The 15082-nt window shown below is 46.6% G+C and overlaps 1 protein-coding gene across 1 annotated transcript; it reads right to left on the bottom strand.

Moving 5' to 3' along the window:
* Nucleotides 1–1250: 1250 nt before the first annotated feature.
* LOC311116550 (amyloid-beta A4 precursor protein-binding family A member 1-like) lies at nucleotides 1251–13544 on the bottom strand (the record flags this gene model as incomplete). Its single annotated transcript, XM_084191630.1, has 7 exons — nucleotides 1251–1253; nucleotides 1357–1359; nucleotides 1463–1465; nucleotides 1569–1571; nucleotides 1675–1714; nucleotides 3315–3425; nucleotides 11754–13544. Coding segments are annotated over 7 exons (1954 nt in total), but the record flags the coding sequence as incomplete, so codon positions are not given.
* Between the last annotated feature and the right edge of the window lie 1538 nt (nucleotides 13545–15082).

The following is a 15082-nucleotide window of genomic DNA, read 5'->3' on the forward strand; positions in this document are numbered from 1 at the left end:
TGTTGCCACAAGAAAAGGGCAACCAGTGAAGAACAAACACCATTGTAAATACAACCCATATTTATGTTTATTTATTTTCCCATTTGTACTTTAACTATTTGCACATTGTTACAACACTGTATATAGACATAATATGGCATTTGAAATGTCTTTATTCTTTGGAACTCTGAGTGTAATGTTTACTGTTATTATTTATTGTTTATTTCCCTTTTGTTTGCTATCTACTTCACTTGCTTTGGCAATGTTAACATACATTCCTATGCCAATAAAGCCTTCAATTGAATTGAAATTGAGAGAGAGAGAGAGAGAGAGAGAGAGAGAGAGAGAGAGAGAGAGAGGGTGAGAGAGGTAGAGGGAGAGGGGAGAGAGGTAGGGAGAGAGAGAGAGGGAGGGAGAGAGAGGGAGGGAGAGAGAGAGGAGAGAGAGAGGGAGAGGGAGAGAGAGAGAGAGAGAGGGAGAGAGAGAGAGAGAGAGAGAGAGAGAGAGAGAGAGGGAGAGGGAGAGGGAGAGGGAGAGGGAGAGGTAGGGAGAGAGAGGAAGAGAGTGTAGGTGTGTGTGTGAGAGATGGAAAGATATAGAGAGAGAACGAGAGCGGGGGGAGGGATGTGTGTGGGAGGGAGAAAGAGAGGGAGAGAGAGAGGGAGAGAGAGAGAGGGAGAGAGAGAGGGAGAGAGAGGGAGAGAGAGAGGGAGAGAGAGAGAGGAGAGAGAGGGAGAGAGAGAGAGAGAGAGAGAGAGGGAGAGAGGGAGAGGTAGGGAGAGAGAGGAAGAGAGTGTAGGTGTGTGTGTGAGAGATGGAAAGATATAGAGAGAGAACGAGAGAGAGGGGGAGGGATGTGTGTGGGAGAGAGAAGGAGAGACAGACCTAACAAACCACACTGAGGCGCTAGACTGGTACACTAGAGGCCCTCCCTCCCTCTCTCCCTCTCTCCCTCTCTCTCTCAGCCCTCCATGACATTTAAAAATGCTGATCTGGCACTAAATCTGGCCTACACATCAGCATACCCCCACAGAGTGCAGTCACCCAAGCATTACAGTAACTAGAGAAAAACACTTTTAAAATATATTCAAATCTGCACTGGCAAAGCAAAGCCTAGTAAAGTAAAGCAGAGGAGTGCAGGGAGGGAACTAAAGGCAGTTCTTACCTTCTACATAGGTAGGTAAGGAGGACAGGGAGGGAACTAAATACAGGTCTTACCTTCTACATAGGTAGGTAAGGAGGACAGGGAGGGAACTAAAGACAGGTCTTACCTTCTACATAGGTAGGGAAGGAGGACAGGTAGGGAACTAAAGACAGGTCTTACCTTCTACATAGGTAGGGAAGGAGGACAGGTAGGGAACTAAAGACAGGTCTTACCTTCTACATAGGTAGGGAAGGAGGACAGGTAGGGAACTAAAGACAGGTCTTACCTTCTACATAGGTAGGGAAGGAGGACAGGTAGGGAACTAAAGACAGGTCTTACCTTCTACATAGGTAGGGAAGGAGGACAGGGAGGGAACTAAAGACAGGTCTTACCTTCTACATAGGTAGGGAAGGAGGACAGGTAGGGAACTAAAGACAGGTCTTACCTTCTACATAGGTAGGGAAGGAGGACAGGAAGGGAACTAAAGACAGGTCTTACCTTCTACATAGGTAGGGAAGGAGGACAGGAAGGGAACTAAAGACAGGTCTTACCTTCTACATAGGTAGGGAAGGAGGCGAGGTTTCTCCTGGACTGTAGGTGGAGGAGACAGAGAACATGTTACTGATGACGGGTCACACAGACATGGTCATCATAACACTGTTATAACTAGGGGTGTGACAATTAAACGAATTTGGGATCGTTAACGTTTAGAAAACATCCCCAACCGAAACCGTATATATATATATTTTTTGGTGCAGTTATTACAAAACAACCACTAACAGGTCCCAATCATCATCATCATAAAGTGAAAATTAAAATTAAACAAATACCTAATGCAACAATGCTGTAAGTAGGAGATATGCATATTTTATTATTAGCCACGGATATAATAATAGTAATAGTAATAGTAATAATAATAATAATAATAATAATAATAATAATAATAATGTAGAGCTCTCCGCACGTCGTTATTGTTTACAGTTGGAAAATACTTTGAAAAGTTAAATGAGAAGATTATGAAATGCAAGGTGGAATTGAGTTACAGTAGCAGGACAGGTGCAGAGCTGAAAGGGAGTCACCGTGAGACCCAACCCGCTGCTGGCACCGTGAGACCCAACCCGCTGCTGGCACCGTGAGACCCAACCCGCTGCTGGCACCGTGAGACCCAACCCGCTGGCACCGTGAGACCCAACCCGCTGCTGGCACCGTGAGACCCAACCCGCTGCTGGCACCGTGAGACCCAACCCGCTGCTGGCACCGTGAGACCCAACCCGCTGCTGGCACCGTGAGACCCAACCCGCTGCTGGCACCGTGAGACCCAACCCGCTGCTGGCACCGTGAGACCCAACCCGCTGCTGGCACCGTGAGACCCAACCCGCTGTTGGCAGCAGTGCAATAAGGGACGGAGTGAGAAAATCACGGAAATTATTGCAGTTGCTATGCAGCCATTGTCAATAGTAGAGGATGTCGGCTTCAATACCCTGATGGCATATCTAGAACCAGACTACAAGATGCCATGTCAAAAAACCGTGACGGCCCTGATGGAGAAATTATACAATGACTGCTCTGCAAGTACAAAGCGCAAGCTCTCAAACACCATACGTGGCGTTAACAACAGATTGTTGGACGTCTATGAACGCGTTGTCATACATCACTGCAACGAGCCATCACATTGATGAACAGTGGGACATGAAGTCCCATGTACTGCCCACTGAGGACATGGAGGAGAGGCACACAGCAGAAAACCTAAAAACGGCATTAACTACCATCGTTGCCGAGTGGGTTGGGGGACAGCAGTAAGGTGAGCTCCGTCTAGCTGGAAGGAAGCCAGGACTGCGGTACATTGAACTGCATTGCTCCCTAGAGGTGATATGCAACCATATCTGCATTTTTGAATTCATGTCATTTTATGAATATTTTTTCTTTGTTTAAATGAGAAAAATATGGCAGTTAAACGTTAAGAAAATGTTTACATTTGTCACATCCCTAGTCATAACATTATAATAGCAATGTCATCACTGTCATAACACTGGGGAAGGCCTCAGAGAGTGAACCGATGGTTGACTCATTGAAACGTTGGTGGTCAGTATGCAGGAGAATTTTCATTCGTCACACTGCCTGTCTGGTAAAAGTCATCACATTGGACACAGATACAGACACACACACACACACACACACACAACCAACCTACCTCTTTAGTGGAGGGGGGTGGAGACTCGAAGCTGTCACTCCCCTCGAGCATGGGCGTCCGGATGGAAGACCCCGCCCCCTGAGGAGAGGCCTGAGAGTCTGAGCCTGGAGACTGGATGGAGAGAGACAATAATATAACATCTGAAATGTCTAAATAATTTTTGTTGGGGTGAGCGTAATGTTTACCGTTCATTATTGATAGTTTATTTCCTGTCTATTTCACTTGCTTTGGCAATGTAAACATACACGGTACGGTACGGTACGGTACACAGCACAACATCTGGACTGTCTGTCTGGAGAATAGATTGTAGAGGCAGGTCTGAGGTAAGCACACACGCACTCACACTCGCACACGCACACGCGCGCACACACACACACACACACACACACACACACACACACACACACACACACACACACACACACACACACACACACACACACACACACACACACACACACACACACACACACACACACACTGTAGTCATACCTCTAGCTGAAACAGCAGGGTGACACACAGACAACAGATGACTGCTCTCCTACTGAGAAAAAGGACATACAGTGCCTTCGGAAAGTATTCAGACCCCTTGACTTTCTCCACATTTTGTTACGTTACAGCCTTAATCTAAAATGGATTAAATTGTTTTTTCCCTCCTCATCAATCTACACACAATACCCCATAATGTCAAAGCAAAAACAGGTTTTTAGAAATGTTTGCTAATTTATAAAAAAAAAAATTACTAAAAAACAACTGAAATATCAAATTTACATAAGTATTCAGACCCTTTACTCAGTACTTTGTTGAAGCACCTTTGGCAGCGATTACAGCCTTGAGTCTTCTTGGGTATGACGCTACAAGCTTGGTACACCTGTATTTGGGGAGTCTCTCCCATTGATGCTACCACCACCATGCTTCACCGTAGGGATGGTGCCAGTTTTCTTCCAGACGTGACGCTTGGCATTCGGGCCAAAGAGTTTAATCTTGGTTTCATCAGACCAGAGAATCTCGTTTCTCATGGTCTGAGAGTCTTTAGGTGCCTTTTGCAAACTCCAAGCGGGCTGACATGTGCCTTTTACTGAGGAGTGGCTTCTGTCTGGCCACTCTACCATAATGGCCTGATTAGTGGCGTGCTGCAGAGATGGTTGTCCTTCTGGAAGGTTCTCTCATTTCCACAGAGGAACTCTAGAGCTCTGTCAGAGTGACCATCAGGTTCTTGGTCACCTCCCTGACCAAGGCCCTTCTCCCCCGATTGCTCAGAATGGCCGGGTGGCCAGCTCTAGGAAGAGTCTTGGTGGTTCCAAAGTTCTTCCATTTAAGAATGATGGATGCCACTGTGTTCTTGGGGACCTTAAATGCTGCAGAAATGTTTTGGTACCCTTCCCCAGATCTGTGCCTCGACACAATCCTGTCTCGGAGCTCTATTCCTTCCACCTCATGACTTGGTTTTTGCTCTCACATGCACTGTCAACTGTGGGACCTTATATAGACAGGTGTGTGCTTTCCAAATCATGTCCAATCAATTGAATTTACCACAGGTGGACTCCAATCAAGTTGTGGAAACATCTCAAGGATGCTCAATGGAAACAAGATGCACCTGAGCTCAATTTCGAGTCTCATAGCAAAGGGTCTGAATACTTATCTAAATAAGGTTTACTTGTTTTTTTATTTTTTTATTTTTTTATCACTTTGTCATTATGTGTTATTGTGTGTAGATTGCTGAGGATTTTTATTTATTTAATCCCTTTTAGATTAAGGCTGTAATATAACAAAATGTGGGAAAAATTAAGGGGTCTGAATACTTTCGAAGGCACTGTATAGAGAAACAACCTGTCAGCTCACACCTCAGCCATAGAGACACAGACACACAGACACACAGTCACACACGCACTCTACATTCTCTACATTCTATCATTCATTATATTCATTTGATAAAAGTGGTTGTTTGGATCCTGGACGTTGATTGGACGAACAGTGTTCCAAGCCATGCTGTATTGGTGTCACAGACACACCTATGCCTGCTAACAGTTCCATATGAAAATTATCACTGTGCCTCCATAAGAATATCATGTTCATGTTGGTGTCCGAATCATCTCTTGTATTTATCTCAACTGGCACATTATTTCCACTTGCTTCCAGCCTAGAATTTGGTTCTCATGGTCTGTAAAATGTAATGTAAATGTAGAATTTAGTTTTGTACAGCGGGGGTTAATGTTAATATAAGCCTCACTATCTGGCTGTCAGACCTCGGAAGCAATGTTTCACTTTTGAATTTATATCTCTGTAGTACCATACATAGTGAACTGTGCCCAGACGAGACAAGACAACTTTTTCTGAGCCAGTCGAAATCACGCATCAACGTCATTATCATGGAAATATCGAATTAAATGACAATAGGAAAAAAGCTCAAACAAACGAAAATGCAGCTAGTGTACTGTCACTCCAGGTTCAATGTTTGACGTGACTGAGTTAGCTGAAGTTGGCTAGCTAGCTGGCAAGTGACAAGAACATTATCAAGCCTGCATAGCAATCATTTTGTTTAGAACGGACGACTAGTCCTTTTGCAAAAAGAATGAACAACTGGGTGGCGTCTGTAGCAACATGACCAAACGAACTAACAACCAGAGTTTTGTCCGGACTAAATCATGTGGTGGAAAAATGAAATTGTATGAATTGACTTATCAAAATAAAGTTTGAATGAAAATATGTAATTGGTCATGATTTTTTTTTTTTGAACACTTTTATAAAAGCAATAAGGCACACGAGGCAGTCTTGTATCATGAAGGATACACAGCCCTTAGCCGTGGTATATTGGCAACATACCACAAACCCCCAAGGTGTCTTATTGCTATTATAAACTGGTTCCCAACATAATTAGAGCAGTACAAATACATGTTTTGTCATACCTGTGGTATACGGTCTGATATGCCACGGCTGTCAACCAATCAGCATTCAGGGCTCGAATCACCCAGTTTATAATACTTATTATACAGCAGGTAGGTCTAATCCTGAATGCTGATTGGTTAAAAGCGCATTCCAGCCGGTGTCTATTCCACAAGTTACCACAGGCAAACTCTATTACGTTAAAATGCCTATTTACTCTGTTCCATCTCACTGCGCAATCCAACGTCTCATCGGTTCAGCCAGGCACTTTATAAACTTGATCTCCGCTATAAAAAGCATCTAGACATTATCTCCCATTTCTTTTAGACTAGCAATTGGTTTTCAATAGCGGAGATGTGTAATAACCTGAGCTCCTTCTTTTTCCCTTGTGAGGATAATGACCTAAGGGCTAACTTCATTTCACCGCAACAGTACTGTTTGTGATGTCCTGGGCCTATAGTTACACTTCAGTCATTATCCAGAGACACTTACAACAAGTACATTCAAATACAGCACCATTATCTAGGCCCTGGAAGATCATAGAAATACAATTAGCAGAATGGATATTCCAATTCAAAGCGATGACCCGTCCGGCGTACTGGCACGGACTTTTCTGATAGCTACTTTATTGAGTCAAAATGTACTTACTATGACTGTGATATGTGGTTGTCCCACCTAGCTATCTTAAGATAAATGCACTAACTGTAAGTCGCTCTGGATAAGAGCGTCTGCTAAATGACTAAAATGTTAAATGTCTACGTGGGAGCTCCATTGCCCATTGTTCTAGTACAATGAACAGCCATGTCACAGTGGCTGAGCGCGCTGCGTACAGGGACATTATCTAAAGCTAATTTGATAACATGTAATCCATTTATAATGCTACTTACTGCTATAGACATGCTAATGCAGGAGATATAGCCCACAGTAATACGCTCCAGGGGTACCACCTACTCTGGCAACCCACTGTAGGATACAACCCCTCAGACTGATATCTACCCAGCCAGCAGTAGAACTGGCAACCCACTGTAGGATACATCCCCTCAGACTGATATCTACCCAGCCAGCAGTAGAACTGGCAACCCACTGTAGGATACAACCCCTCAGACTGATATCTACCCAGCCAGCAGTAGAACTGGCAACCCACTGTAGGATACAACCCCTCAGACTGATATCTACCCAGCCAGCAGTAGAACTGGCAACCCACTGTAGGATACAACCCCTCAGACTGATATCTACCCAGCCAGCAGTAGAACTGGCAACCCACTGTAGGATACAACCCCTCAGACTGACATCTACCCAGCCAGCAGTAGAACTGGCAACCCACTGTAGGATACAACCCCTCAGACTGATATCTACCCAGCCAGCAGTAGAACTGGCAACCCACTGTAGGATAAACAACCATCTAACTGATCTATTTAGCCAGCAGCAAAACTGGCAACCTTTGGTTAATCAAAACCATGTTATCCAGCACAGTTCATCCGAAAGCTACTTCTCTGCACAGAACACACACAGGTTAACGCATAAATATTAAATAAATAAATATTTTAAAACAATATTCAGTATTCCGTGATGTCATACTGCACAATTGGGAAGGGCTTGCAAGTTAAAGGTCCAATATCAATTTTTATCTCAATATAAATAATTTCTGGGTAACAATAAAGTGCCTTAATGTAATTGTTTTCAATTAAAATGGTCCAAAAAAAAGGGTCTTAGCAAAATGCCATTTCTCAAGCAAGAGTGGTCTGGGAGAGGGGCCTACCGGGAGAGGGCCCTAATGGGAGGAGCCTAATGGGAGGGATGTGTCACCTGAAAACTAGCTGTTATTGGCAGAGAGAAGGGAAAAGTCTCTTTGTTATTGGTCTATTAACTTATACCGCCTGGTGTTGTCAAAAAAAATAAAACCCAGCCAAACAACAGAAATATAAGACGATCTTTTCAAAAAGCTCTTACACTAAAATGCATTATCATAATTTTCACAATTTCACAGTATTATTCCAACATCATAGTGTGGAAATATACACTGAGTGTACAAAACATTAAGAACACCTCCTCTTTCCATGACATAGACTGACCAGGTGAATCCAGGGGAAAGCTATGATCTCCTATTGATGTCACTTGTTCAATTCGCTTAAATCAGTGTAGATGAAGGGGAGGAGACAGGTTAAATAAGGATTTTAAAGCCTTGAGACATGGATTGTGTATGTGTGCCATTCAGAGGGTGAATAGGCAAGACAAAATATTTAAGTGCCTTTGAACAGGGAATGGTAGTGGGTGCCAGGCGCACCAGTTTTAGTCAAGAACTGCAACTCAATATTAGGAAGGTGTTCTTAATGTTTTGTATACTCAGTGTATATAAAACACAGGAAAATCATGTTTTGGACTGCACTGCCCCTTTAAGCATTTCACTGTACTTGTGCATGTGACAAATAAAACTTGAAACATTCATACAGCTGAACTGTACTGCATTTAGACACATTGAGGGGAAAACTACTCCCACAATGAAAACCTTGGCCTGAATCCACAGGTCATAGAAAAGTGGTCCAGGAGAACGTTGGCCTGAATCCACAGGTCATAGAATCCGAGGGGGGGTGGGGTGTACAGACAGAGGCCTGCAGTGGAGGAAAACAGCCATTCTCTTCATGTTATTGGATCCCTGCTGAAATATTCTCTTCTCCTGTGACAGTAGTGAAGATTACATCCATCCACTCTCATCACTACTACTATGCCCCCTGAGCAGTGATACTGACGTGCATGATGGCACGTACAGACCAGCATGCCCTCTCCGTCTCTCTATGCCTCTTCCCTAGTTCTCCCTGACACACACGGTATACTAATTAATAGAGAGAGTGTGTGTCTGAGTGAAAAAGAGGGAGGGGCATGGATGGTGAGAGAGAGAGAGAGAGAGGAAGAAGGAGAGGTAGTGGGATTCTTAGATCCAGCAATCCTTTCTTCCTCTATCCTCACCCTCTCACATACCTATTTACCTCCCTGTCTTCCCCCTCTCCCCCTCCACCCCTCTCCCCCTCCACCCCTCTCCCCCTCCGTTATCAGTGTCAGGCTGTCTACAGTGCATTGTAGAGAGCCCCCTTGACTTTTTCCACATTTTGTTACGTTACAGCCTTATTCTAAAATGGATTAAATTAGTATTTTTCCCTCATCAATCTACTCACAAAACCGCATAATGACAAAGTAAAAACAGGTTTTTAGAAATGTTTGTTAATGTTTTAAAAATAAAAAACAGAAATACCTTATTTACATAAGTATTCAGACCCTTTGCTATGAGACTCGAAATTGAGCTCAGGTGCATCCTGTTTCCATATATCATCCTTGAGATGTTTCTACAACTTGATTGGAGTCCACCTGTGGTAAATTCAGTTGATTGGACATGACTTGGAAAGGCACACAGCTGTCTATATAAGGTCCCACAGTTGACAGTGCATGTCAGAGCAAAAATTAAGCCATGAGGTCAAAGGAATTGTCCGTAGAGCTTCGAGACAGGATTGTGTTGAGGCACAGATCTGGGGAAGGGTAACAAAAAATGATTGCAGCATTGAAGATGTTTTTCAGCGGCAGGGACTGGGAGATTAGTCAGGATCGAGGGAAAGATGAACGGAGCAAAGTACAGAGATGAAAACCTGCTCCAGAGCACTCAGGACCTCAGACTGGGGCAAAGGATGACCTTCCAACAAGACAACGACCCTAAGCACACAGCCAAGACAACGCAGGAGTGGCTTCGGGACAAGTCTCTGAATGTCCTTGAGTGGCCCAGCCAGAGCCTGGACTTGAACCCAATCGAACATCTCTGGAGAGACCTGAAAATAGCTGTGCAGCGACGCTCCCCATCCAACCTGACAGAGCTTGAGAAGATCTGCAGAGAACGGGAGAAACTCCCCAAATACAGGTGTGCCAAGCTTGTAGCGTCATACCCAAGAAGACCCAAGGCTGTAATCGCTGCCAAAGGTGCTTCAACAAAGTACTGAGTAAAGGGTCTGAATACTTATGTAAATGTAATATTTCAGTATTCTTTTTTTTATTTTTGCTCAAATTTCTAAAAACCTGTTTTGCTTTGTCATTATCAGGTATTGTGTGTAGATTGATGAGGGGGTAAAAACAATTGAATCAATTTTAGAATAAGGCTGTAATGTAACAAAATGTGGAAAAAGTCAAGAGTCTGAATACTTTCCCAATGCACTGTACGTCTGGCAGGCCAGGACAGCTCCGTTTGCAGGGCTGATTTTGACTGTGGAGAGGAGAGGAGAGGAGAGGAGAGGAGAGGAGAGGAGAGGAGAGGAGAGGAGAGGAGAGGAGAGGAGAGGAGAGGAGAGGAGAGGAGAGGAGTAGCAGAGCTAGCAGGAATACTGATGAGATCAGACCGCTGTTCAAACCATTCAACCAACCAGTCCACTCTATTAGCTGGAGGAGAGGAAAGGAGAGGAAAGAGGAGGAGAGGACAGGAGAGAAGAGGAGAGGAAAGAGGAGGAGAGGAAAGAGGAGGAGAGGAGAGGAGAGGAGAGGAGAGGGGACAGGAGAGGAGAGGGGACAGGAGAGGAGAGGGGACAGGAGAGGAGAGAGGACAGGAGAGAGGAGGAGAGGAGAAGAGAGAAGGAGAGGGGAGGAGAAGATGGAGAGGAGAGGAGAGGAGAGGAGAGGAGGAGAGGCAGGGAAGAGGAGGAGAGGAGAGGAGAGGAGAGGAGGAGAGGAGAGGAGAGGAGAGGAGAGGAGAGGAGAGGAGAGGAGAGGAGAGGAGAGGAGAGGAGAGGAGAGGAGAGGAGAGGAGAGGAGAGGAGAGGAGAGGAGAGGAGAGGAGAGGAGAGGAGAGGAGGAGAAGAGAGAGGACAGGACAGAGGAGGAGAGGAGGAGAGGAGAAGAGAGAAGGAGAGGAGAAGACAGTAGGAGAGGACAGAGGACAGGAGAGAGGAGGAGAGGAGAGAGGACAGTAGGAGAGGAGAGAGGACAGGAGAGAGGAGGAGAGGAGAGAGGACAGGAGAAGATGGAGAGGAGAGGAGAGGAGAGGAAAGGAGAGGAGAGGAGAGGAGAGGAGAGGAGAGGAGAGGAGAGGAGAGGAGAGGAGAGGAGAGGAGAGGAGAGGAGAGGAGAAGAGAGGAGGAGAAGAGAGAGGACAGGAGAGGAGAGGAGAGGAGTTAATTTGTCTTCAGGGTAGACAGCCACCATTCAGAAAGGAAAAGGAACCAGTATGACAGACAACTCCTCAGAAGAGAAGAGAGAGAAAGTAGTAGATAGAGTTATGAAGTGAAAGGGGGATGGGGATATACAAAAAGAGGGGAAGAGAAAGAGAGATATGATGGAGAGAGAAAGGAGGGAGAAGGATCTAATCTCGGGATCTTGAAGCAAGAGAGAAATGTTGTGTTGTTCTGCTGCTGCCTTTCTGGATCATGATCCAATACATTCAACATAAACCAAACCTTTTCCTGGGCTTCATCTCAATAGTCTACAGTGGCTTCCTCTTTTCCTCATCTGCACTAATCACGCACACACAGGTGACTGAACACACACACACAAACACAGTATTAGTGGCCTGTATAAAGCACTACTCACGTCGCCCCCTAGTGAGGGCTGCAGGTCACAACACTCAGTGGTGGGGCTCAGGTCCTGTCTCATCACCCAGATGGGCTCTTTAGGTTCATCAGGGGTGTAGGGTGACCTCACCGTCCTGGTCTTCACCTCCTCTATGGCCTCCTTGATGTCCTTTATGGCCAGGGAGATGGCGTCTCTCTTCTCACGACTGTTACGAACCCCAGACCAGTCCTCAGAGGGACTGTCTGCTGGGGGTGGGATGCTCTCTCCTTCACTCTCATCTCCCTGTCCTTCTATCTCTCCCTTGGGGTATGTGGAGTCTGTGGGGGGATCGGATTGAGAATTGTGAGCGTGTTCGGATTCGGGCCACTCTCCCTCCTCTTCCTCTCCTCCTTCCATCATGTCTTCATCCTCTCCTCCCTCCCCTAGCTCGGCAACAGCTCTCTCCAGACTCTGAGAGCTGAGACTCTCTCTGACCTCGGCTACGATCATGTCGATGTCCTCTTCACCATCCTGGTCGCAACTGTCTGCCCGTGGGTACGGAGCAAACTCTGCCTCCTTTTCCGGGCTGTCTGACTCCCCGTCCGAGCGTTCATCATAGTGGTGGAGCCGTGACCCCACCGCCTCCTGCTGTCGGTAGTCCCCGCCTCCGTCCCGCCCCTCGAACAGACGGAACCCCGCCTTCCTCTGCTGGAGGTTCTCATTGGTATCCGTAGGCTCTGCCCCCTTTGCGGAGGGAGAGGGAGCATCACCGATCTCCTCGTAGACATGTTCTGTCAGGGAGTAGTCGTAGGCTTCGGAATACGCCTCATCTTCTGGCTCCACCCCTTCCTCCACGCTGCTGTCCCGCCCCCCTGTTCCGCTGGACCCTCCCCCACGATGATAGAGAGGCTGGGTGTAGACGTAGTTGGAGTAACCTCCAGGGTTCAGGGTCTCCTCTGCCTCCTCCTGACTGGGGACTCTCCCAATGTCTGGTAGGGGTTCCCGGGGTAAGGGAGGGGGCTGAGGGGGGTAGTTGAGGTTCAGGTTGGGGTGGGGGTGGATGTGTTGTTGCTCTGACTCAGCACTCTCTGTGTATCCCTCTGCCTCTGGGCGAAGCGTCACCTTGTAGGTACCGCCCTTGTCCTCCGCCTCAGGATCTAGGGCCATGACGGCGTCGCCCTCCGCCTGGTCTGTGTGTGTGTGGAAACCGCTCTCCCTGCTGGCAGAACAAGCTAATGCAGAATCATCCCCCTCTCTCACCCTCTCTTTCTCCCCCTCTCTCTCCCCCTCATCCTCCTCCGGCTCATCTCGTTGTGGGGGTAGAGTGTGAACAGGCTGTGGGGCTGGTGGGGTTAGTTGTTGTTGCTGCGCCCTCTCAGCCTCTCTCTGCTGTCTCTGTGTGTGTCTCTGCTGCTGTGCTCTGAGCTTGGCCTCACTGTCCCCCTGTCTGCGGTAACGTGTCACTGCAGGTCGCGGGATGGGCTGAGACTGACCCTGGGCCTGCTGGGGCTGAGGCTGGGGCTGAGGCTGGGGCTGCTGGGGAGTAGACTGGGCTCCCTGGTGCAGCTCTGCCTCTGGCTCCTCTGTTGACCTCCGCTGTGGGGCCCCTCTGATCCTGCTTCCACCTGCACCAGGGGCCTCATTATACCTCCTGTAGCGCGGAGCAGTGTGGTTGTGGTTGTTGTTTTCACTACTGTGGTTGCTAGGCTGCCGGGGTCGCCTGTTGTTTGTGCCAGTGTTGTTGTCGTGGCGACGGCGTTGAGGAGGGGGCAGGTCGGCTTCCATGTCCTCGCTCAGTTCCTGGCCTAACTCCGCCTCCTGGGGATTCATGACTGCCTCGGATTGGTTGGGCGGAAGAGGGGGGATGGGTTTAGGCAAAACGCATCGTCTGCCGTCGTGTGGGAGACAAGCAGCTCAGTGCTTCTGAGACAAAGAGTGAGAAATAAAGAGAGAGGAGATAGTTAGAATGCTATTTCAATCGAGTACAGGCTTAACAAAGTGAACGAATGAACGATGGAGTGCAACATGACATTTTATTAAATAGTTTGGGGAATGGCCTCGTCTCCGAGGAAGGATCCTCTGAGCCAGATGATGTGATGGCAGGTAGCCCTATGCGGGGCTGCTGGCATCGAAACCCGCTGGGGAAAAGGAGTTCCAATGACGGGCCTTAAGGTTATTATAGCTGGTGGTGGTGGTGGTGGGGAGGTGGATGGTTGTCGAAAACTTTTGCTGAAAAACAGCAAGTGAGAGAACAAGCTTATGTTGACATATAAATACATCCCATTGGTTGAGAGAGGAAGGTAATAAATACCAGTGAGCCCATAGATTAAACAGCAGGCGTGAGGAATGTGCATTATTGTTCCGTGCTTATGGGCTATAAGGTCAATAGGTGAATGACGTTCCACACACGGCTAAGAGGAGAAGAAACTGATGATGATGATGATGATGATGATACGTGTGTATTCATTCCCACTATGCCCGTAGAATAGGATACAAAGTGAATTATATTATGCTTACTGGATGAAGATAAACAAGCATTCAGACCAGCCGCCTTCCTGATTTAACCTGACCAGCCTTCCTGATTTAACCTGACCAGCCTTCCTGATACAAACTGAAACTCAATTTAAAAAGGATATTAGTCACTTTTATATGACAATGGAAGTTCAGTAAAACTATTTCTTTACTAGGAAAAACCACAGTGTTTCATTACTGAAACCTTAAATCATGAGACAGCTGGATCACAGTAAAAACTACATCATAGACCTCAGAACTACTCATTTAGCCCCCTGTCGAGGCTGCTTCCCCCTATGAGTACAGAGCGCTCCCCACACACACACAAACACACATACACACCAGCATGCACACACACATAGCGTTCCCTAGATCCAGACCCTGTCATAAAGAGCCCTGGAGGTCTACCCTCTTCCATCTCTGCTCTTATGGTTCCACGGCTGGTTACAATACAAGTGTGTGTGTGTGTGTGAGTGACATTGACCAACTTTGTGCTGTGAAGAGCCACAGTGGGCAGAGAGTGAGAGAAAGCTCTCATGCCTTCAGCTCTGGGAGAGAGAGCATGCCACACACACACATACACAGTCCCAAAGGCAGTCCAGCGTGACTAGGATCAGTCATAAAGAAATACAACTCAAACTGATGTGTATACTAAATCAAATCAAAACAAGTTTTATTGGTCACATTCACATATTTAGCAGATGTTATTGCGGGTGTAGCAAAATGCTTAGTGCCCTCAACACCAGAGTATTACTTAATTGAAAGGAATATAGGACCTGTTTTGATCATATCATTTCCTAGACTGGTCAAAGCTTTTTTTTAAACCGTTTGAATTTTAACTACGACATCAAAAGTGG

Source organism: Coregonus lavaretus (genome assembly GCF_964263955.1).
Source record: "Coregonus lavaretus genome assembly, contig: HAP1_SCAFFOLD_5162, whole genome shotgun sequence".
Classification (NCBI taxonomy): Eukaryota; Metazoa; Chordata; class Actinopteri; order Salmoniformes; family Salmonidae; genus Coregonus; species Coregonus lavaretus.